The sequence below is a fragment of the Camellia sinensis genome, chromosome 2, assembly GCF_055761805.1.
Source record: "Camellia sinensis isolate YWXY chromosome 2, ASM5576180v1, whole genome shotgun sequence".
Classification (NCBI taxonomy): Eukaryota; Viridiplantae; Streptophyta; class Magnoliopsida; order Ericales; family Theaceae; genus Camellia; species Camellia sinensis.
Genome location: NC_138962.1, coordinates 209,423,306 through 209,449,061, shown reverse-complemented (window position 1 = coordinate 209,449,061; position 25,756 = coordinate 209,423,306). Strand labels below are relative to the sequence as shown.

The window sequence follows — 25,756 nt, the reverse complement described above, 5'->3', positions numbered from 1 at the left end:
CATTTGAGAAGAAATGGAGAGAAAAATTAGGGCGAAGATGAACTGTCCATCTTCTGATTTCGTTTCTGACGCGTTAATGTGCCTCGTCACCTGGTCTTTCTCATCGCAATCAGCCCATTCAAGATCATCATTCTGATGAGTCAGACGATAGTTCTTTGTAGACAAAGGTTCTGAAACAGTTGAGGGGAGTGTAGGGTCTGGATTTGAACATATGGCTTGTGGAGGGATTGGAGAAGATCGAAGGTAGGGTTAGGGTTTTGGATCTGACGACAAGAGTGGAGAAGACGAAGCAGACGACTGGTGAAGAGAATAGGAGAAGAAAGAGAGGGCGGTGAGGGAGGAGGTGTAGCGGCGGCAGTGGTGGTCACTGATGGCGGCACCAAAGGCAATGACATGGGAGGCAGAAGAGATAAAAGGGAGAGGAGAGTGAGAGGGAGTGTTAGGTTAGGGATGGGGATTTGAGATTGTTAGAAAGGAGCGGGGGAATTCATGCGGGAAAACGAAAAGAAATTTTTTTTTTTTGTAGTTAATAATTTTTTATTTTTCATTTTTTTAGGTTACTAAGGTTGAAAATTTATTTGTTTTATTTTTATTTTACTGAAAAAAATTTATCATTTTTTTTTATTTGGTAGAAGTAGGGATAATATTTTAATGAAAAATATTTTCTGTTAAAATAAAGTTAATTTTTTGTAGTTAATGGAAAATATTTTTTGCAGCCTATTTTTTTTGGTTACTATAAATCAGGAACTAATTTTTTATAGTAGAGGAGAGGGTGCGGTAGTAGTGGTGAAGGTGGTGGATAAGAGGTGATGACGAAGGAAATTAGTGGTGAAGTTGTTGTAGTGGTAGAGGAGATGGAGTGGCGGTGGTAGAGAAGAGATAATGGTAGCAGTAGTGGCAGTAATGGTGGTGGTGGTGGTGGAATGGTGGTAATGGTGGTAGTAATGGTAGTTGTAGAGGTGGAGTGGCAGCAGTGGTAGTAGTGGTGGTAGTGGAATGACATTTGCAGTAGTAGTGGAGTTGGTAGAGGAGATGTGTGGTGAGAGAGAGAGATGAGTGAGAGACAGATAGAGAAGAGAGATAGAGACAGAGTGATAAACGAGAGAGAGACAAAGTGGTCGCTAAAAGTGCATTTTCTTATAGTGGATCGATAAGTCCAGAGGGAGCTCGGTAAGTAGAAAAAAGGAGAGGGAGGAGAAAGTGAGCAAGGCGAACACAGAAACATATATTTGCAATTGATCAAAGAAACATAAATGTGAAGTTCCAACACAAAATACTCTTCGAATTACCAAATTTGGAAATTAACATATGCCCAGAACGAAATATGGTAGCTAAGAGAGAGAGAAATATATTAGGGCACGATGTCAGGAAGCAAGAGATGATGAAGAGGGACAACAAAAGCAATGGAAAGAGGGCTTACCGGTATGATTGGCTGGTGGTACCGATAGGTTGTGCGAATGTGGGGACTGTGGCGACGGAGGGGGTTCCATTGTATTCAGAGAGACGGTGGCAACGGTGGCATGGTGTCGTAGTGATTACAAGGCGGTGAAGGTGTGTGAGGTAGAGATTGCTAAGAGAGATAGTCGATTTGTGAGAAATTAAGGCAAAGAATAAGATCTAGAGAAAGAAACAGAAATCAACTTACCTGGTCAGAATGAAATACTCTAAGTTCGTGAATCGGCGGTGTCGACTTTGGATTTTGGGCGGTACAACGGTGGAATGGGAGCAACAAAATCGTCAGTGAGGAAGGAAGAATGAGAAGAAGTAGTCGTGTGAGAGAAAGGAAGAGAAATAGACATGAGAAACGTGGGAGGGATTAGGGGCAAAACTGGAGGGTCCTAAATTTTGAGAGGGAATTTCAAATTAACGTAAAAATTTTGTAATTGCACACATTATACGATTAATTAGACAACAAATTAATTAAGAAAACTAAATTATCGTTAGCTAATTTAAATGATAGTGACAATCACTTGTTTTCCAACAAATCCATTGATGACATCTCTCTTTAACTCATAAGTTTTCCATTTACTCGCTAGTTCATCTTTGCCTTTAATTTTGTAATTTTTATTTCTTTACTAGAAATTTCACTTTTTTAATAATTTCACCTAAATATTAAGGTTAAATTTCACTATTTAAAGATAATAAAATTTCACTACTTGAAATGATGGTAGGTTTTTATGATAACGATGACAAGGATAATAAAGGTGGTGGTAATAACAATAGTGGCTTTATAATGGTGGTGGTGGTGGTGCCGACAGTGACAGTGATAATGGTTGCAGCAATATTAGTGATGATTGTAGCAATTGTGAGGTTATAATGATGTATGTTGATGCTTGTGTATAAATATTTACAAATTCAATTAGCATTAAATAATTATGTAATTTTATGTGAGAAATTCGTCATAATTTAAATGACTTTTATCCTACAAACTCAATTATAATTGGATTCAAATGGATTGGACAAAGGGTACCGCCTCTTACACCAACACCGCAAAATTATGATAATAAATTTTAAATAATATATACTTTGCAAAATATAAAAATTATCATTTAGAATTATCTTGACATTATGAATTATCTTCAAACTAGTTACACACTATAAGAAATTGCACATTTGAAAAATAAATTTTTAATCGTTAAAAATCATTTTTAGTCGACAAATGTAATTCCCAATTAAATTATTTAGTCACCCAATTGGTCGTTGACTAATTGTTGGGGAAAGTATTGGCGACTAAAATTATTTTAGTTGCCAAAGAATACCATTCGTCGACTAATAATTTAGTTGCCATATTTTTTTTTATAAATTTAATTTGAACTATTATTGACTAAATTTTTAGTCGTAAATAAATTTTATCACTACTATGTTTTATTTAGTGATTAAAATATATAGTCGCCAATTCTTTTTTCCATTATCAGCGACAAATTAATTTTGTAGCCAAACATCTAATTGACTCCTTTAGCTAGCAACCAAACTTGTTTGTAGTCAAAAGATTGTAGCTTTTTTGGTGACTAAATGTTTAGTCATAAAAAATATCGATAGTTTTTTTGACGACTAAATTTTTAGTAGGCAAAAACTTCAAATTTTTTGGGCTACTAAATATTTAGTCACCAAATAAAATTTATTTTTCATCTTATTTTTTTTACTACAAATTATCTAGACACCAAAAATATTTTCTTTCTTTTAGCTACCAAATATTTAATCGCGAAAAAGCCTTTGTTTCCTTTTGGCTACGAATTGGTTAGTCGCCAACAACTTCACTTCTTTTTAGCTACTAAATGTTTAATCGTCAAAAACTTTCTTTAGTTTTTATTTTTATTTATATATATATATATATATATATATATTTATTTCGCAATAACTTGTATTTATTCTGTGCAACCTGTACCTTGTATATAAAGAAAATAATAACAATCCAAGAAAATTTAACTTTTAACGTCAAATTCGAAATATAATAGAAATTCCATACGAATCAAGCATAATCCAACCTAAAATAATAATTCTATACAAAACAGATAATTATACAAAAATCATGTATGCCGTACACAAAAAAAGAAATCTTCACAATACCATGTCAAATGGTAATTTATACCATGCCAAAAGTAATATGTTCTATTCCAAAAGCAATTTGTACCATGCCAATAGTTATCTGTATGAACAATAGTAAGCCGAAAAAAAAAAACAAAGGACAACATAATAACGGATTATAAAAAAAACAATGTCCTCCGCACAAAAATAAAGAATATCCACTTTTCCACGCCAAAAACCATCTGTAAAAATAAAATTAACCATTAGTATTGATTGAATAACGTCATCATTTCAAATTATAAAAGAAAATTATATAAAACTCGAATGTATATTATCTTTTCAAAATTGTATAATTATAGTCGTAATCATATGTTGCCTGTCCGAACAAGTTTCTCCCAAGTTTCCCCCTCTCGAAATGCAATTTTTCAGTTAAGTTTAAGGCATTTTCATCTCTAACTCCCAACTTATGTGTCCTACTCATAGGCCGTAAGACCCAACCTATGTCCCCATATGTTCTATTAGGCACGAGAAAGCTGCCCGCGCAATCCCCAGAGTGGTTCGAGATTGTTTTGCATTTTCGGCTCCCCAATGCACTTTTCTGATTAAGTTTAAGGCGTTTTCTACTCTAATTCTCAACATATGTGTCCTAATTACATCCCATATCACAACTAAAAAGCATAACTTTTGTGACGGTTGTAAACGTCACAAAAAGTTTGCATATCATCGCAAAAGACTTTTTGCGATGGAATAGCGACAGGAAATGGTAGGTGGCAGAAGGGAGCACGACAAAAAGTATTTGCGACGATTACAAACCGTCGCTTTCTTGTTACGACGGCTAATCACTAGTTTTTGCGACGGTTTAACCTGACACAAAAAAAAAAAAAAACCTTCTTTTTTAGTGATGAAGTTGATTGTCGTTGCCAAAAACCTTTTTTGTGACGGTATTTGACTTCGCAAAAAGTATTATTAATGACGGTCTAAAACGTCACGAAAAAACTAAAATTAAATTAATACTGTATTTACGACGATTTAAACTGTCACAAATAAATCTTTTGCGACAGTTTAAACCGTTGTAAAAGATTAGAAGTAATATGTAGATGCGACAGATTAACCCATCGCTAACGATTTAAACCGTATGTCCCCATATGTTCTATTAGGCACGAGGAAGCTGCCCGCACAATCCCCAAAGTGGTTCGAGATTGTTTTGCATTTTTGGCTCCCCAATGCACTTTTTCAACTAAATTTAAGGCGTTTTTTACTCTAATTGTCAACATATGTGTCCTAATTACATCCCATATGTCCCAACAAGTCGTACTTGTCATGAGCAAGCTGCCGGTGACATCCCTAGAGTGGTTTAGGCACTGTTTCGTATTTTTGCCCCCCTCTAACGCCTTTTTTCAACTAAGTTTAAAGCGTTTGCAACTCTAACCCCCAACCTATGTGTCCTAATTACATGTTATCTATCCCCACTGGTCATATTTATCACAAGCAAGCTTCCTGTGACATCCCCAAAGTGGTTCACACGCTGCTTTGTATTTTTGCCCATCATACACCCTTTTTCAACAAAGTTTAAGGCATTTTTTACTCAACCTGCGTGTCCTAATTACATGTCTTTTGTTCCCCCAGGTTGTATTTGTCACGATCAATCTTCTCATGATATCCCCAGAGTGGTTTAGGGCTGTTTCACATTTTCACCCCCGAACGCCTTTTTTCGACAAAGTTTAAGGAGTATTTTACTAACTTTCAACCTACATGTCCTAATTATATGCCATCTAGTTCCATAGGCGTATTTTTATTGTATAAGCCAACCTTAACGAATTAAAAATATGAAATTGTATTACAAAAAATGAATGATTATTATTGAAATTATATTAGTCGTCCATTATGCTAAAACAAATATGTGACAGAGAAAAGGTTCCATCTAGGAGGTCAATAACCCATTCCAACTATTTGTAGCCTTCAAAAACAATATTGGATCAAACTCATCAAAATGAAGAATAATTAAAAAGTAATACGAATGACAGTTGAAAGAAAAAAGAAGTTATTTGCAAAAAAATTATGCAAGGTTCCATGAGAATCAACAAAGTTGCATTTTGTAACATTCGTGACAAGAAACTTCATGTCTTTTACCGAAGAAAAAACTACTTGAGCAAAGGGCAGTCAATATGAAGTTATACTAACCTGAATAAACCCAAAACCTTTGCAGTGTCCTGTCTCAAGGTCAGTAGGTAATTGCACAAGCTCCACGGGCCCAAAAGCTTCAAAAATCTGACAAGTCCCCATGAAGGACACCAATTTGTTATAAAAGAAGTTACCTTGTAAACTAAATTAATAGATTAGTATTCAAAAGTTCACCACGGTGAAGAACAAAAAATCTAGTAGGATACAAACCCATTGAAATTCCCTCACTAGCAGAATCTACACGCAATAAAAGTGCAAGGTAGGTCTGAGCAAAAAAATCACAAACGAGACCAATCCAAACCAGTTTGGATTTCTCAATGCACGGTCATAGTTCTTAAAATAGGCAAATCATGTTTTATGGTTCAGCTTGTCATTTTATAGTCATGGTTCCAATTTGGAATCAAACTGAACCGTTTAGCTATGTACACATAAATATTATACCATTTGTTATTTATAGTACACTCAAGCACCTTGTTAGTATCCCATATATATTCATAAGCTGTTAATCCTACTCTTTTTTCTTTTCTTTTTTTTTTTTGAGATCAACAACAAAATTAATTGATAAATCAAAAAGTAAGTCAAGGATAAATCAAAATTAATCCTCCTCTTACAAATGTGCTCTTGTATAATTGTAGAACTAGTTGATGTGACAAAAAAAAATGGCTGCCTCAAAGAAACGAAAAGGTGTCTACCAAATCTTAAACTCTCCAAAGTCACCTTAGCTAAAGCTATCAGCAACTACAAGCTTAGCAACTATGATTAGCAGCTCCAAATCAGCAGCTATGATTTGCAACTCCAAATTAGCAATTATGACTACTCATTGCCACAACTAGTGAGTAGTCCCCTCCATTACTTACTCCTTCCCAACACAGTTCATCTCTATTAAAAGAAAAGCCCTTCAACATGAAAAGGACAACCAAAACCTGTTGAAGTCTTGAGTCCAATAATATCGTTTTCCCCACTTCCAACGGTAACAAACTCTCACCCAAACAATGGCTTCCCACCAACAAACCTCAAACCAAAGGCAGAGCAACAGGATCCCCTTTGACCTTCATGGTCCTCACGTAGTAGTCTATCAAAGCTTGGCAAAGCTAGAAAACCTTGACTGGGAAAAGATGGAGCACGCTAGTGCATAGTGCTAACTAATCACATATACGCCACAACTCCTATACCACATCTCCCAGGCAGTACCATACTGGTATCATACTACCCAGACAGTTCCCCACAAGCATACTACAACTCCGACAGCGGCTTCCTAGCAATCCTGCAGTATCTCATGCACATCATAGACAGATGGCATTTCTCTTCCCAGCCACCAATGCCATTGATTTATTACCAGCACTTGGCAAGTACTCCTATCATCCTCAGCATGACAAGCTCAATTTACCTTCGAGAATAGTTTTGTTCAATTGTTCTGTGTCAAGTCTGCGTGAAACTATGAGGCATGGAAACTTGCCATCTATGGCTAGGGAAATTGGAGGCCAAATAGTACCAAGCAAGCATCATAGAGGACAAAAGACCTCTCACCTTGGTGGTGGGCAGAGGTGGACCGACAAAGGGGCTGGTAAGGGCAGTGTCAACCCAAACCAAAAAACTCATTAAATATTATAATATGGCCCATGTCCATGTGCATGCTCATGCTTGTTAGCTAACAGTGATGGTAACTCAAAAAAAAACACATGCAGCGCTGAGCATCGTTGCCCTAGCTCCTTATGGTACTCTCCATACATTGTTTACCCACAATAAAGCTATACCTTCTTCAGTAACGACAAACCCGTTCTGCCAAACCTACCCCTTGACAATTCCATATAAAAGATGTTGTACACCTACAAGATCCCTCATCCACCTTCACTCATATTCTGTCCTCTGTTGCCCTTTCTTCACCCTCCCAAAAAGATTTTTGGCAGCCCGTCCTTCAACTTCTAACCTTCCCACTGAACTCCTTAAGCATTTCCCCCACCACAAGCCAACCAGCCAACCACCTCCACCTATATCTCTGGATTCTTAAGCAAACTCTACCTCCCTTTCTCAATAAATGGCCACTTCCAAATATTTACCTAACATTACTGACAAGGCTTCGGCAAATGATGCATCTACCGTCCATTACAGGCCACCAGAATGTCCGGAACGCTGACCCATCTACGGCTCCCTGTGAGACATCACACATCATCTAGTACAACCATCACAACTCAACCTGTGTTATCTTTATAAAGCAGCTTGCTTGACTATTGTTGTCTTCGAGAACATAGATGGTATTCCCCCGGTCTTTGAAGATACTCTGTCTTGCAACGGAAATGCAGCACATTACTATATTTTTACATCATCTATTAATAAGCACTCACCATTAGTGCTACTTCTAAGGGCTCATTTTTTTCTTTCATTTTTGAGGTTTATTTATTTAATTTCCCATCCACCACACATGGCATTTTCCAGCAAATCTTACATCTTCTTCCTCCTTCAACAGCAATGGTAATATTTAAACAAGCTAAAATGGATAACATTCAGTAGTGGAAGTCATATTACCTGTTTAAGTTCAAATTCTGTCATGTTGAAGTGTAAATTTCCCACATACAGTTTTCTATCAACTGCATCATAGGATCCCACGAGAAGCATTAGTTTGAACAAGGTTCTTTTCAGCTTCTGATGGTTTAACCATTATAGGTTGTCAGAAAAGTAGGTGGCCAGAGAGAGCTATAGCCATTGGCACAGACATTGCATCATAAAATTCAATATACCTGCAGTATCACCCAAGGACTCACAATAAGTTTGCCAGAACATATGAGACAAAAATACAATTATAACTTACAAAGCATGTATCTACAGAAGGAAGGAAATTAAAAACTCTTTAAAGTGTATATATGCCGAGCTGAATTTCTTCTCTCGTATCTAAACCTCACAAAACACAAGAAGTCAGCTAATCATGATAAAATACAAATTGAGATAATCAAACATGTCAGTGATTCACTAAAAAAAATAAAAAATTAAGAGACTCAGACAGAATAGAAGGACAAAAACCAAGGGTTACAGCTAGCCAAAAAAATCATATTACATCAATAAAATAAGGTAACTTTGTCAGGCCAGATTAATAAGTTCGCAAAGCATGGTAGCAGTTAACATTTTCGTACAAATTTCGTTCGTAATGGTCTGGAAGAATTTAATGACATGACCTCCAGAGTTGGGATATAGAAGCATGCAAAAGACCAAGTACTACCTTCTAACCACATAGGCAAATTAAAGAGTTCAACTAACCACTTTATCAATCAACCAAAAAGGTAAAATCACCTTAAATCAACTAAACTAGATAAATTCCTAGGGAGTTTTTTCTTCAACTAGGAAAGGATTATATCAATCAAGATAATCTGCCCAGATAAACATGATCTTGGCTTGTACCATAAAGAAGCAGCAAACTTAATCGTGAATTGTGGAGAAACCACCTCAAGGCAAACCACTAATTGACAACTCTATATATCTTCCAACTCCCACAAGCAATATTGATGCCAGAACAAAGACAGATCAATGATCAAGGCACTCACAAGAATTGTGCCATATTTATTCTTAAAGAATAACTGCTATGCCACCAAATAAACTCAACTGGATCTAATGTGAAATTCCAGTGTAGAGTTAGAACAACTATAAATTACAGGAATCGAACAAGGAGAACACAAATACTGTTTGGTTTTGTATACAGTGGGAAAAGAAAAGAAAAGAACAGAAAAGAAAGGAGAAACTTAGGTTCATGTCATCTACCTTGAGAACGCAGCATGAATTGTTTAAACATGAATGCAAGGTAATCCCACCGTCCTTCATCATGGATTCATTATCACAATGCTAGTGAATTTAAGAATAAAGTTATGTTTAATTTTTAAAAAGAATCAACACAATAGTTACTTTCCGACGACACTGCACATAAATGAGATACTTTTTAGCAGAAACACACTTACCCAACTCCTTTCGAACGTCTTGAATTCCGGTCCATGATTAGACGAAAATCCCTCACCTGGATATGAAATGGTGAATGATGTAACTAGAAAATAGAAACTTGCAATAAACACAGACGTAACTAGAAAAAAGAAACTCGCAATAAACACAGATAATACATGTCACTCTGGACAATCGTCTATAACAACACCTACAAGGGGGTGTTTCATGAGATCAACAGTTTTAACTTGTTTGTACAATTTCACTCACTCCACATACACAGAATGTTGACACAAGAAAGAAATTATATTACTCGTAACGGAACGCAGAGGAGCATTTACTGCAACAGGAAAAAGATGTATCATAATGACATGTATTAATGTTCAAAGCAATGTCTCAAGTAACAAGAACATGAATTGATCCTATACATGTGCGGCAATGAAATATCCAAAGCATCACATGGCATGCATTAGAAAATACATGGAGCACAATGCGTACTATAGCATACAATATTGTAAAAATAGATCGTTCAGCATACAATAGTCTCATATTGGTAATTGCTAGTGTGTTTGACAGATAATTACTTGTCTTCCAGAGTTTTGGGCAGCATGGAAGGGAGCTCATTACATCTGAGCTTGCATTAAGGATGCTCTACATCTTGAGTGGAGAGCAATTTCTACCCAACATGGACCGAATTTCTTTAAACAACATGCTTGAGAAGCTTGTGATAAAGGTAGCCTTTAATCTTTTGGCTAGATCCTTCCTTGCTCGCTTTAACTTCTCTCTTTTTTGTAATAAGATGTAGTGTACATGATTATAGATATGGATGTCTATATCAGTAAACAAGTGTTATATGTATAATTCACATTCAATATAGTGCCTACTATTGAGTCCAATGTGGGCTTACTCATGAAATCTATAAACATGCGTGCAACTTTAAACTGATGGGACTGGGTTTTTTATTTGCTGATCTTGTTGAATAATTTTTTTTTTTTTTTTTTTGTTTCTTTTTGAGATGCTATCCTTTTGAGTACGTGATGATATCTTCGCATATCGATATTGGAGCTTACTGTTCATACTAAAACAAGCTATAATATATATATATATATATATATTATTTGTACTGTCGATACGTTACTTTTGTTTTGTTTTAGATACAAATTTGAGTTCTTGAATTATCAAATTTAGTATTTTTGGAGGATGTTTTATATATTTTTGTAAGGAATGTTTGGTTGACACTGTATTGTTACATAATACATACACATATATATATATATATATATATATATATATATGTGATTTTGTGAATATGAATGTGAATGTGAATGTGTGTGGATGTGGATGTATTTTATTTTACAAAATATTAATAATTTGCATAGGGAATGAATTAATAAAATATATATTTGTTTTATGAAAATAATTATTTTGCGACAGTAATAAACCGTCGCTAATGTTATCATCATTTTCTTGCATTTTATTAGCGATGGGTAACCTATCGCATATACATATTAGTGCCATCTTTAGCGACGGTTTAAATTGTCGCAAATACATTATTGATTTAATTCTTTCTCTTTTTTTTTTCTTTTTTTTTTGCGACATTTAAGACCGTCGCTAAGAATATTTTTCATGACGTCAACTACCGTGTCTAAAAAATTTTTTGGTGACGGCATCCTAAACCGTCGCTAAAAGTGGTATTTTTTTCAATTTTTTGCGTCCGGTTAAACCGTCGCAACTATCATTGATTAACCGTCACTACAAGGAAACGACGGTTTGTAACCGTCGCAAATACCTTTTGTCACGCCCCCTTCCGCCACCCCCCATTTCCCATTGCTACTCCGTCTCAAAAAGTCTTTTGCGACGATATGTGGACCTTTTGTGACGTTTGAGACCGTCGCAAAAGGTCCGTTTTTTAGTAGTGAAAGAACGATTTTAACATTCCATTGATCAATCCAATTAAAGGAAAAAAAAAACATAGACTAGTTTCAACAGTTAAACAATTAATTCAACCAAAGAATTATTACATTTCATTAAAGCCCTTCTGAACAAGCTAACTGAGAAGTTACTCGGGCCAGTCCAAAAACCTATTGTTCTTAATCAAATCTTCTATAATGCTATGCTATATTCTTGATAACGAAAAATGATAAAGCAAGATGCCTCACAATGTTCTAGAACGTGGAACCCCTTTTACAACATTTTCTGAAGTAAGACCAAACGTTTCAGTTGAAACATATAAACAAAAAAATAAAAAAATAAAAATAGAAACAAAAACAAACTAAGAGGATGGTAGGCTTGCAAAATATGGAGTTCAAACCACACTGGTGTTAGTTGAAGCAATGACAATGCAAACCACAAGGACCAAACAGGTGTTAGTTGAAGCAATGACAATGCAAACCACAAGGACCAAACAATTTTTTGGAGAGTAGCATTTTTCAATTGTACTATGATTGATACCTATATGAACATTATCATGTCCTCCCTGTATCACAATAATCAATGACAATGCAACCAATGCAGCTTCCTACAAATGACAACTAACAACTAAGGACATTACAAATTGTATATGAATGAAACTACATATAAAATTGTTACCAGTTTAGCAAAAACCCTAAAAGTAAAATTATGGTTCCTAGATACTACATTAATTAATTAATGTTAACCCTATCGACAAAAATAGTATAAAGTTTTTACAAATTTTGGCAAAAACCCTAGAGTGCTTGACCAAAAACTAATTCGTAGTTTGACTAACTGTTGTTCAAAATTCTGAGATAATCTAGAGAACTAGAGTGCCTAACCAAAAACATCTTCTTCTTCTTCTTCTTTTTGGCGTGTAAGTGTGCAATGGCACAATATTTAATTGTTTTCCCTTTAATCCATGAAGCACCCTCATAAACCAATCTAGCCAGTATCTGACATAATACAAAGGGAATAGCAAAACCTATAAGAAGTCTCAAAAGGGACAGAAAACTCTGAAAAAATTGCCGTGTTTTCCTGCTAAGTCTACCATTTTTAAAACACTTACCACAAGTGCATGAGTCTATTCCCATAAATACATCTCTTAATTATGCTTGATAAAATTAGTAAGATAATCAAGTACTCTAAAACCTCCAATGTTCTAGCTTTTGCTAAAATTGAATTTTGATGCAAAAAGTGAGTCCCAACCTTAATTGAAAGTTGTGATCTTAACAAATAAATTCCTAAAACCTTGACTCTGAAATAGACGTGAACCTATCATTCAAGAACCGCTACTTCCTTACAAAATTTATTTGTAATAGACATCCCTCATTCATACCTCTTCATTTTATTGGAAACCCATCAAACCCATTTCATAAAAACCCATCATATAGTTTGACAAAAAAATTCATAGAATCATTTAATAGAAAGAGACCCATTTCATTTCATAGAAATCCATTTCAAAACCATTTCGCATAATCAAAACTATTTGACAAGAGTCATCATGCCTATTATTTGAAGAGTGCTCCAGGAGAAAGGCCATGCTAGTACCTTTAATAAAAAAAAAAAAAGGCCACTATACAAAACAAAAGGACAAAACACAGCTTCACATACATGTGCCTAACTGTAAATTCTTCAAATTTGGTTTTCGCATGAGTCACATAATTGGTGTTTTGTTTTGGTTTAAAACTGGCAAGTGGCTGCTAATTTAAGGTTATGTTCATAGTACATGTCACAATTACAGAATGTTTCTTAGAATCTAAATTATTATTTTTTAAGAACCATCTAAGTACACAGTGCATGTTTCTTTCGTAATGTTGATCATCAAAATCTACTTACTATTTTGTTGCTTATATTTTCTTGAGAATATGTTGCACTCAATCAAACATTGCAAAAGCAACTCAAATTTTTTTTTTTTTATTTAGAGTCAAAGTTTCCATTATTTAGAGTCAAAGTCTCCAAAGTTTCCACATTGGTGTTAGTTCAAGCAATGACAACACAGCCACAAGAACCAAATCCAAACAGATATTTTCAATTTTACTATGATTGACATCTATATGAACATTATCATGTCCTCCTTGTATCACGGTAATCAATGACAATGCAACCAATGCAGCTTCCTACAAATGGCAACTAACTACTAAGGATATTACAAATTGCATATGAATGAAAGTACTTATATTTCAAAACTCAAATTAAAAATGTAATGCCTAATAACCAGACACACTTGAAAATAGAGTGTAATTGCCACCCATGTGTTTCACATTTCAAAATAATGTATAATTAGTGACAACACTAGAATTTTTTTTATTTTATTTTTTTTCCAATGGGTATAAACTAGATCAAAGAACACACTTCATTCAAATAACTAAAAAACACACATGCAAGACTACACTTTAAACCACATTATGACCACACCTTCAATCGCATCATCAAGAAGTGTAAAATTTTCATTAAGTCTACAAAGACAAAATTTAATAACATAAAATTATATAAAAATATGCACATCAAGACAATAGAGTATACTTGCGATATCCTCATTCACTTGATATCCTTATTATTTTCACAAAAGTAATTTTTTTGTAATTTAATTCTAAATATATATTTTTTGATATGTTAATTCTAGTTATGCGAGATTTAATTTTATAGAATTTTACACCATGTTTGGGACTCACAACATGGTGTAAAAGTCCCAAGCATGGCATAAAACCCAATAAATTCACACCTCAATAGAGTATGACTGACAAAAATAGTACACTTTAGAGCATCTCCAATCCTTAACTATCTTCAATTGCAAACAAAAAAGTATCACACCTGGTAATGCCCTATTATCAACTAAAAGGAAACAAATAAATTAGCACATCTGCCAATATCTTGTTGTCAATTAAAAGGAAATTAAAAAATTAGCACACCCGCCAGTGCCATGCTATCATTTACAAGCAAACAAATATCATTTTGCACATATGCTTTCACATTAACAAACCACATAAGCAATACAAGAGATGAAACTTTTAATACATTTGTTTGAATTATCAATAACCATTACGTAAAGACTTAGAGTAATGTACCAAAACTAACCCTTCGAGCAATTAAAATAAATAAATAAAAAGTGCCAATAGTTAGGGAGAATATTATATGCAAAACTTAAGGGGTAGCATATTGAAACAGGTTCTTTTTTCTCATGGATTTTTCAAAACGTGAATGGATATAACTCTTGAGTCTAGCCATTAGTGTGGAAACTTACATCAAAGTGGGGCACATAAGCTCTAAGTCTCAAGCAATTTTGGTATGGATTTTTATGCACAAGTCAAAACATTTAGATACCAAATAATCAATCTTGACAAAGCTCACATTCTTTATCATTTTACTTGTTGGTTCAACCATTTAATAATTTATAGAAATACATAACACAAATATTCTCTCTTTTATTCTTTGTTTTTAAAAGTTTGATACATATTCCTTCTTGATTTTTCCTTCTTTTTTTTTTCTTTTTTTTGATTTTGGTCACCAGAGTGTTAGGCCTTACTCGGACTAATTTCTTAGGTACATATCATGTAATTATCAGGCCAAAATATTGGGAGTAGATCATCACCACCTTGCATAGTTTGGACTTGTATCTTTTAGCAATAGTGAAGAGAGAGATGGTGCAGAGTGGAGATGGGGAGGGACTAGAGGAGTTTGGGGGGTTTTGATGGCTTGGGTTTAGGTTGATTAGGGTGTTAGGTTGGGTGGGGTTGGAAGGGGCTTGTGTAGTAGAGATAGACGAGAGTAGCATGAGGAAGTGATGGAAATGGGTGGGGAGGGGTTTCAAGTGGTGGAGGAAGGAAGGGACAGGTGGGTGAGGGGTTGGTGGTGGCAGGCAAGGTGTTGGGGTTGGTCAAAGATGGAGGAAATTGGTTGTATGGGACTCAGTGACCAAATTTCCAAAGCAAAGGGAAGGAAAAAGGAAGAAGAGAATGATATTTTGGTAAATCAAATAGGCAATTGCCACCTCTTTATATTTACTTTTCATCTTCTCATTTTAGTTGTAATTATAAAAAAATTTCTCATTGATTTATTAATTGTAGCCCTAATATCCTTGGGATGTAGTTCCCCAAATTGAAATTACTAAATTACACTATCCTGATGATATTCGTCCCTCCTCTTAAGCATATGTATATAAACAATCCAACTGAAATCAATCATCTAAGATACTTGTCCCAAAAAATATAGCATTTATAAGGTAAATTTTACAAGTATATAATATACATATATAAAGGAAATGCTACTATGCAGATCCCTTATCATAAGAACGTTACTCAAAAAACAAAGTACAATTTGTTAGGCCAAAATTAACCAAGTGTAAAAAGCTACATGTTTAGATAGGAAATCAAAAGTGACAAAATAGTGAAAAAAACATTCTTTGTTTTTTACAAGAAACATTTATGTATATTTTACAAGAAATTGAAAACAACTTACCATGTTGCTATGGATTGTATACAAAATTTGACAATCTTACATTTTCTAACATTATCATGATAAATTTATCATGCAAACAAACATGGGAAGAAAAATTCAAAATTTTTCCTTTCTCACACTACCCACTACTTCAATTCTAAAGTTTCGCACTAATCTTTCATGGTTGCTAGGAAAGCCTCCACGCTTAGAGGGAAAATAATAAGTCAAGGATTCTCTTAGCATCAATATACTTTCGAAAAAGGATGTGGAAATTCATTTTATTAAGCATAAGCTTCATGTCAACTACCTTTTAGCTAAAATTTAAAATCATATACTTCAATTCTTTTTAGCTTTTCAAAGTTGTTTTGTTGGTTAGAGTCACTTTCTCGTTATCTTGTCAACTGCTCATGCTTAAAGAAGGATACAAGTGAAGTTCAAACACTATTTTGATTAGCATTTTTGGAAGTATTTCTATTGTATGTGAACTACGTTTGCTTTTCAATACATATATATATATATATATATATATATATATATTTAAAAACCAATCAAACAAAAGATTTAATTCAGATGGCTATTTAATTCAAGTAGAACAATAAGTACTACACATTACCAAAAGCACTTGGAATAACTATTTGCCTTAACTTACAAATTGGGAGGTCCCAACCACAAGTTATAGCTGCTTCATGTGAATATCACTAAATATGTTTTGGGATAAATCTTCGGAGAACATGTTAAATCAATCAAAAGTTTTCAACAACATCTAAATGCAATGAAAATATAGTTCCAAAATACTTTTGTTTAAATTGCTAACAAACTAAGCATTTTTACAAACATCTTAAATGCAATCAACATTCAAATAACATAATTAGCGCTATAATTTTAATGCCAAAATAAGATGAAATATTTTGCAACAAATCAAGAACAAGTCATGGAAGCAACAAAATAGTTACAAAACACTATATCAATTAATGTAAAAAAAAGGATTATTTCATTACAAATGTCAACCGAGATATATAAATAGCAAAATAGAATAAAATCCTCACAAAGCCTTGCTTCATTCGTACAAATTTCGAATCAATGTGAGCCAGGGGAGACTGGAATACAAATTCAGAGAGAGAAAACAGAGTAAAAATGGGGAAGAAGAGAGTTTTAGAAGAGGAAGGGTTTCAAAAATAATCAGAGAGAGGCATACCTTGTTGATTGCTCTTCCAAAAAAAATTCTTTATTTTCTTAGAAACCAAAAAGAGGCTCACCGGGTTAGATTAGGGTTTTAAACCGAACAACCACTTCGGCCTGCATTCAGTCAAGCCAGAGAAAGAGAGAGGAATGAGCGTAGCAGAGAGAGGAGAGCGAGAGGAGCAGGGGAAGAGATGGAAGGAAAGTGTAGCAGAGAGAGAGATGGGGGGCGACAGAGAGACACACGAAAGTGAAAGTAGAGAGAATACACTATGGAAGAAGAGAGAATACAGATGGTCAACCGGTTGCTCCGGTGTCTAATTTTTCAAAATTAAATAATTCAATGGTCAAGATCAACTTGTGTAATCTGATGGCCAATAATAAAGGTGCATATGGTGTGCAACCCTTTAAGGGTTGCACACTACAACACGACCCTACATATATATATATATATATATATATATATATATCTATATAACAATGGAAGGCTTGGTTTGAATTTAAGAGCTCAAAATGTATATGTGTCAGCATATGGACCATTAGATTGATTCAATCCAATGGCTGATAATGTCTTACACTCATTTGTTCTATTTAAACATTTTAATGGTTGAGATCAATTACCATCAAGATCTAATGGTGCAAAATGTAAGTTTCAAAATATCTCAAAATGTATCTCTCACACCTACTCCTCTCATCTCAAAATCTGTCTCTCTCTTCCAAATTTCATAATTTGAACAGACCTCTCTCTCTCTCTCTCTCTCTCTCTCTCTCTCTCCATTGGAGCCCATTCCCATGCTCTTCTTCAATTCCTATCGGAGCAAAACAATTGCCGGAGACACAACCCCGAACCCCCTATTACCCTCTTCGTCTTCTCTCTTCCTCCCTCTCTCTCTCCACCATCCCAATCTTCATCAACAGTGGCAACGACGACCGAATGAATGGAGCCACTGCAAAATGAAGAATCTAAAAGAAGAATCTGGTATATTTGACCTATCATGGTATATTTCCAGCAAGAGAGCAAACCAGAAATTGGTAGATCTAAATGCATTGTCTAACCATTCTTTACTCTGTTTATAAATAATAAAAAGTTGTGGAGTTCAACCATTCTTTACTCTGGTTATGAATTAGGTTTACTGGGATACCTGATTATAAAATAAAAAAAATAAAAAAAAGAAGTTTGTGGAATTCTACCATTGTTTACTCTGTTTATGTATTAAGTTTACATGACATTCGCTGGATTTATTCCTTACCTAAAGTTGTATCTGAGTGATTTCTATTTAAGAGAAGACTGGATCACAGGGTTGTTATGATTCTTGGCCATGTGATGCTTCATCAAATATCTGATAATTATCCAGTTATCTACACTTTGATTCGACTTGATCTTATGAATTTTGATACTCTGGTTTGATGTTATGTAGCCTAATTTTTTATAGTTTGTTTGGTTCCTATAGGAGGTAGATCCATCCATGGAGAATGAAGAGGCTCTTGGCACAGATGGAATGGATGGTTTTTTGTCCAATCTAGCTAATGCAATTCTTGGAATTGATGAGGCTATGAGCTTTGCGGAGATGCTCAAGTAAGTAACCATGTTTCATTTGATTGGGTAGCTCTATAAACAGCAAATCTCTTAGGTCCCAATCATTTGTTTCATATTTAGATCTGGATTGAATGGTATATTAACAATGCATATAAGGTGTTTGAAAAAATGCATGTGAGAGATAGAAATTGGTAGTGGTAGCTATTGGGGTGGTGGGTTTTAATTGATTCTGGAAGGTGTAATTTGGTCAATTAATTTTTTATTTATTGTTTAAAAGTACTAAAATAAACTTTAAAGGATAGAATTTTTATTTTTATTTAAACTTTGACGACATTATTAATTTTTTTGCATTTAACTAATATTGATTAAGATAAGATTGTAAGTTTAAAAAAATCATGTTGTCCTTTATCAATGTTTGGATTTTTAGGTGTTTGGACATGGAATTGAAGAGTTACACTTTGAGATTGATACATGTTTAGGAATCTATTATGTTTTTCCTGTGTATAATACAAATATTACAAATAGTCAAATAATTTTTAGAAATAAAGAAATTGGACCAACCTTATCAACCATGACAGTTGACAGTGATCACTTACCAATCCTCCTTTACTTCTTTAACTCCAATGACACAAACCAAGTCAAAGAAAACAATCTCAAAAGAAAGAAAATAAAATTGTATGGGCAAATTACACATACCTCACTTGACAATTATGCTCAAGTAAGTAACCATGTTTCATTTGATTGGGTAGCTCTATAAACAACAAATCTCTCAGGTCCCAATCATTTGTTTCATATTTAGATCTGGATTGAATGGTATATTAACAATGCATATAAGGTGTTTGAAAAAATGCATGTGAGAGATAGAAATTGGTAGTGGTGGCTATTGGGGTGGTGGGTTTTAATTGGTTCTGGAAGGTGTAATTTGGTCAATTAATTTTTTATTTATTGTTTAAAAGTACTAAAATAAATTTTAAAGGATAAAATTTTTATTTTTATTTAAACTTTGACGACATTATTAATTTTTTTTCATTTAACTAATTTGATTAACCTAAGATTGTAAGTTTAAAAAAATCATGTTGTCCCTTATCAATGTTTGGATTTTTAGGTGTTTGGACATGGAATTGAAGAGTTACACTTTGAGATTGATACATGTTTAGGAATCTCTATTATGTTTTTCCCGTGTATGATACAAATATTACAAATAGTTAAATAATTTTTAGAAATAAAGAAATTAGACCAACCTTATCAACCATGACAGTTGACAGTGATCACTTACCAATCCTCCTTTACTTCTTTAACTCCAATGACACAAACCAAGTCAAAGAAAACAATCTCAAAAGAAAGAAAATAAAATTGTATGGGCAAATTACACATAACTCACTTGACAATTATGCTCAAGTAAGTAACCATGTTTCATTTGATTTGGTAGCTCTATAAACAGCAAATCTCTCAGGTCCCAATCATTTGTTTCATATTTAGATCTGGATTGAATCGTATATTAACAATGCATATAAGGTGTTTGAAAAAATGCATGTGAGAGATAGAAATTGATAGTGGTGGCTATTGGGGTGGTGGGTTTTAATTGGCTTTAGAAGGTGTAATTTGGTCAATTAATTTTTTATTTATTGTTTAAAAGTACTAAAATAAACTTTAAAGGATAAAATTTTTATTTTTATTTAAACTTTGACGACATTATTAATTTTTTTTGCATTTATCTAATATTGATTAACATAAGATTGTAAGTTTAAAAAAATCATGTTGTCCCTTATCAATGTTTGGATTTTTAGGTGTTTGGACATGGAATTGAAGAGTTACGCTTTGAGATTGATACATGTTTAGGAATCTATTATGTTTTTCCTGTGTGTAATACAAATATTACAAATAGCCAAATAATTTTTAGAAATAAAGAAATTGGACCAACCTTATCAACCATGACAGTTGACAGTGATCACTTACCAATCCTCCTTTCCTTCTTTAACTCCAATGACACAAACCAAGTCAAAGAAAACAATCTCAAAAGAAAGAAAATAAAATTGTATGGGCAAATTACACATATCTCACTTGACAATTATCCTTTCACCTTTTTTCCTTTGTTGTTTTATGATTGATTTTGAGAGAAACTGTGTTTGATGAAATGGTTGAGAGTTACACTGTGTAATATGTTATTTTGATAAGTTATTATTAGGGTATGCCCGTGCTTGAAGGCACGATGAAAATATTATTGGAATGAAAATGTAATTGGAATGATTTTATGATTTTAAACAAACAATAAAATGTAAGTCTCACAACACGGAAACATATAATAAAAATCAGACGAAATATGCCAGCCAATGCATATAAGGTGTTTGAAAAAATGCATATGAGAGATAGAAATTGGTAGTGGTGGCTATTGGAATGGTGGGTTTTAATTGGTTTTGGAAAGTGCAATTTGGTCAATTAATTTTGTATTTATTGTTTAAAAGTACTAAAATAAACTTTGAAGGATAAATTTTTTTTTTATATTTAAACTTTGATGACATTATTAATTTTTTTTTACATTTATCTAATATTGATTAACATAAGATTGTAAGTGTACACTATAATTAAGCTTTTAGCAAAATTTGTTATAATGTTTTATATCAATCGTCTTTTTTTTTTTTTTAATTATAAGCAGAGGTCCATAAAATATCAAAAAATGGTACTTTCTATTTGGGACACCATGTGACACATCATAAACCAATCACAAATCATCATGCCTTTTGTTGTCCCTTATCACCTAACAAAAAAATCATGGGTTCTACCTTCTTTACTAAGCCATGCAATAACACATGGCTGTGCCTTTGAGACACGAGACAATTGTTCTAAAATATCCTTAAATTGTTTTGACTATCTTAATGTGTCATTGAAATGAAAATCAATGGTTGGACCTAGGATGAAACAACAAGCTATATCAAAAAGAAATTGCATAGTAAAAAAAATTACACGTGTGAATGTTTTTATACACAGGAAAACATAATAGATTGTATTATACACAGTTTGTTATCCTTACTATTCAAGATTTTAGCATTCCCATGCGTAAATAGTTTGCGTTGCCTCTTAGCTTTTGTCGCCAATAGTTTGTTTGGATTTTATTAAGTGTCAACTCTTTTTTGGTTAGTGCTTTGATTGGTTATTGTTTGGATGCAATATAGGACTGCTCTAAATCATAAAACAAGGCGCTTGATTTCTGCAAATTGGTCATCAGGTCATATTAAATTAGAACATATTTAATAGAAGCTGTGTTTGGATTTTTAGGTGTTTGGACAACTGGACAATGGATTTTATCAATTGCATATGACTAAAAACACCCTTGAATAAAATATGAATGAAAGCTATGAGTTTTTTTTTGTTCCTTCCCTTCAATAAAATTTTTTCCTTTAAATATTTAGTTTATACTTGAGACTTCAGCTCATTTCCCTCTTTAGTATGTATGGGATTACAAGATATTCTTTTGTTCCTGTGATTACAAGATATCTTTTCTTTTTCTTTTTTCTTTTCCTCCTATTTTTATGTGAAGGGCTACCTTTTTTTTTTTTTTTTTTTTTTTTTCCTATTTCTTAATCTCAGAGAATGTTAAGAAGTTGAGATATTCAAAATTGAATTTGAAACTCTCACACTCAGATTTTAGTTGGTTTTCCTGAAGGGAAAGCATTAATTGCTATAATTGAGAAGATCCATAGCGGTAATGAATCCATGCTGATCGGCTTTCCAGTTGATACATTTGTTAAGCTTGCTCATTTTCGTTGTTATTTTTTCTCATTTGACAATGCCATTGTCTATTAAAAAGAGAAACTCTTGTGTGATAGTGTTTGTCCACTATCAATACACCATTGCAATAGTTCAATTTTGCAGACAAGTGGAGTGAGATCAACCCAGGACACTAAGCTAGGATAAGTTCTATGGTAATTTCTACTAATACACCATTGTTGAGGGATTTTAATCTCTACTTTGTTCATTCTATTTCATGTGATATTTGTTATCTCTACTTTGTTCGTTGTTATTTATTTATTTGTTATTTCTTCACAATAGGATGGAGTCACTTGCTTGAAGTCAATTTAACTTTTATTTTTATTTTTTTTAGATTGCTTAGCACTAGCTGGTGTGCATTGTTTACTATTTATTTTAAATTTAGTTTTTTGGTATTGTAGAGCCATGACTGGTGTGCATTGTTTGTTATATATATTTTGAATTCAATTTTTCTAGATTGCAGAGCATTGGCTGGTGTGCTTCATTTGGTGTTTAATAATTTTTTGGTATTGCAAAGCACTGGTTGATGTGCATTGTTTATTGTTTATTTTTAATTTCTAAATGGCTGGTATTATTTGGTAACGAGTGAATAATGAAACAAATATATATACCTGTGCTTAGGGGTTGTTATCTTTAATTGAGCTTTGTAGAGTGTGTGGTACCAACAAAATTGCAGAGTGTGGGTTTTAAAAACAATATTTCTTTATATTTCTCAATGTCTTTAGTTTTTTGTATGTTTTTCAATAAATTACATTTGTATTCAACTACATTTTGATCTCAATATTATTTACATCATGTCATTACGCACGAGCATATTTTTATTTTGTTCTTTACATACCTCTTATTCTTCCATTTGTATTTTGTTTATGTACCTGCTCGTCTCAACTTTATTGTAACCCTCTCTTTGAAATTAATTTATATATTTTATTATCCGATTTACTACTAAAATTGTTATAAGTTGTTTACGAAGAGTAATATTTCTTTATATTTTTTTAGTGTCTTTATCAAAAAATCAAAAAATGATACAAACTCTAAAGTAGGTTGTATGTTATAAGTATGTTAGGAGATTGTTAATTTTGTGTCGATTAATTTTTTTTATGGCAATTATTAAACCTCATTTTGCCTTCTTACAGTTATCTTTTTCAAATTTACATAACTAGACACTTTCAGGTTGAGACACTTTTTGACCTTTAACTTCTAATTGTGGACAATATTACTATTTTTGATCACGTAAGTTGTTTTATTTTTAATTTATTTGAAAAAAAAAAAATACACCTTTCTTATAAGTCTAAGTCAATTTTCTTTTCTTTTCTTTTCATTATGTTTTATCTAATTTTCTTATAACAAAATGCTCTTTTCTTATATTTTACAGATGGATGGTGACCTACGTCAAACTGTAATATCGACTCCTTTTACTCATTTTCTTACATGCATACATTTTTTAATTTTTTTTACCTCTAATTCTTTTGTATTTATAGGTTCAATTTCTTGAAGAAAGAAATGCTAATGTTGTCATCCGTGATGAGCATGACCTTAATGTCATCCGGGTTTGAGAGGTAGGCCCAATTTAATTATATAGAAATTTTTAAACTTTTTAAATATATATATTTTTATTGCACACACCAGTGTTTAGTCATGGACAACTGTACGTGGCTCTATCTAGATGCACATCTTTTGATCGTACAAGTGTCTTCCTTCCCAACGATGAGCTAGATTCTACTACAAACATTGTTTATCCTGAAATTTGTTATAGTGTTACTTATGGATCAAATCACTTTTGTCAAAAGGTACAATTTATTTATTGACAAATTTGCTTCTATTGATTACAAATTATTATTTTAATTTTTTTTGCTATATATGTTGACTTTTGTAGGATTGGGTTAAAAAACATATGGACCTCAAAAAGATAAATACAATTAGATTGCGTTGATGGGGATGTAGCAAGGTAATTTCAATTTAAAAGTGTTTTGATATTTATATAGATTTTCTTCTACTAATAAACTAACTTTTTTATTTTCATAAATTACTAAATTGTCGTGCATGCTTCTCATTGGAGATATATAGAAGTTGAAACAAATACTTTTTGAAAAGTGATAAGGCGCTCTTAGGAATTCTAAGAAAGAACAAGTTTGAAGATCATGTTTATTTTTGTAAAAAGCGTACATATGCTAGCTACGATCTAGATTTTGTAAAGTTTCATATCGATGTAAATTTTAGTTTTGTAAAGCCTTTTATCTATGTGCAATTTATAACTAAGTTTAGATGTATGTTATATAATATTCATTTGAATTATTCACTTGATGTTATAGTCTTTTTTTTCTTTTTTCTTTTTCTTCCTAATATGCTCTTGAATTAGGTTAAAGAAAACTTCATGTTTTTTTTCGGTTGAATTTGATTTTTATCAGGAAGGGTGTTGCTTTTAATATAGGATTGGATTGTGTACGTATTAATCTTTTAAAATAATTGTTTATTGCACAATTTTTTATAATTTTTTTTTTTTGAATTGCAATGTACGGTTGGTGTGCTTAATATGTCATTTTTTTTCTATTGTGGAGCACTGATTGGCCTGCTTAATTTGTTATTTGTCCTTTTTTTGTATTATAGAATATTGGTTGATGTGCTTAATTTATTATTTGGCATTTTCTTTATATTGTTGAGCATTGACTAGTGTGCTTAATTTATTGTTTATTTTTTTCTATTGTAGAGTATTGACTGACGTATTTCGTTTGATTTTTATTATATGTTTGCGTTGTGGGACTTACATTTTATTGTTTGCTTAAAATTATAAAATCATTCCAATTACATTTTCATTCCAATAATATTTTCACCGTGCCTTCAGGCACGGGCATACCCTAGTATTATATATATATGTGTTTGGACTTAGTTCTATGATCTGGACTGAAAGATATTGTTCATGATTTTATTTTGCCACTTCAAATCGTGTTTTTTTATCAGTTTTTTTGTATATATCATTTATACATAAAAAAAATAATAAATTTAATATTTATAACTTATTCAATTTATTACATTTGTTTATAAAAAAATAACTAACAATTGAGTTTTTAAAAATAGACTATCTGTTTTCTAATAACAAGATACTTTGGAGGTATAAAATAACTTTTTGTTTTGCAATTGCAAAAAAATACATGTTTTTTTTTCCTTTTTATTTATCTTTAGTGATTTAAAAAATTCATATCAATATGTCTTACTTTCTGTTTGGTTCTAATCGAAAAGAATCTGTAAAGTAAAATTAAAGATAAAAAT

At 32.7% G+C, this 25,756-nt stretch overlaps 1 protein-coding gene across 6 annotated transcripts; it reads left to right on the top strand.

Moving 5' to 3' along the window:
- Positions 1-17,931: 17,931 nt before the first annotated feature.
- LOC114302556 (uncharacterized) lies at positions 17,932-25,345 on the top strand. Of its 6 annotated transcripts, XM_028247587.2 has the most exons (7): positions 17,932-18,222; positions 18,642-18,766; positions 23,865-23,888; positions 23,971-24,048; positions 24,156-24,279; positions 24,366-24,437; positions 24,557-25,345. In XM_028247587.2, exons 1-6 carry the CDS (start codon positions 17,983-17,985, stop codon positions 24,420-24,422), a joined length of 648 nt encoding a protein of 215 aa, XP_028103388.2. In that variant the 5' UTR covers positions 17,932-17,982; the 3' UTR covers positions 24,423-24,437; positions 24,557-25,345. The 6 variants fall into 6 exon arrangements, with proteins under 6 accessions (XP_028103388.2, XP_028103392.1, XP_028103390.1 ...); XM_028247591.2 differs by having other exon boundaries at positions 17,932-18,169; positions 24,366-25,345; XM_028247589.2 differs by having other exon boundaries at positions 17,932-18,188; positions 24,366-25,345.
- Positions 25,346-25,756: the final 411 nt, after the last annotated feature.

Excerpts from the sequence above, each read along its gene's own strand:
- LOC114302556 (XM_028247587.2), top strand. The coding sequence starts at position 17,983 with ATGCTCTTCTTCAATTCCTATCGGAGCAAAACAATTGCCGGAGACACA. Across the intron at positions 23,889-23,970 it reads ATGGTGACCTACGTCAAACT|GTTCAATTTCTTGAAGAAAG; the intron begins GTAATATCGACT and ends TTGTATTTATAG. Across the intron at positions 24,049-24,155 it reads ATGTCATCCGGGTTTGAGAG|ATGCACATCTTTTGATCGTA; the intron begins GTAGGCCCAATT and ends GGCTCTATCTAG.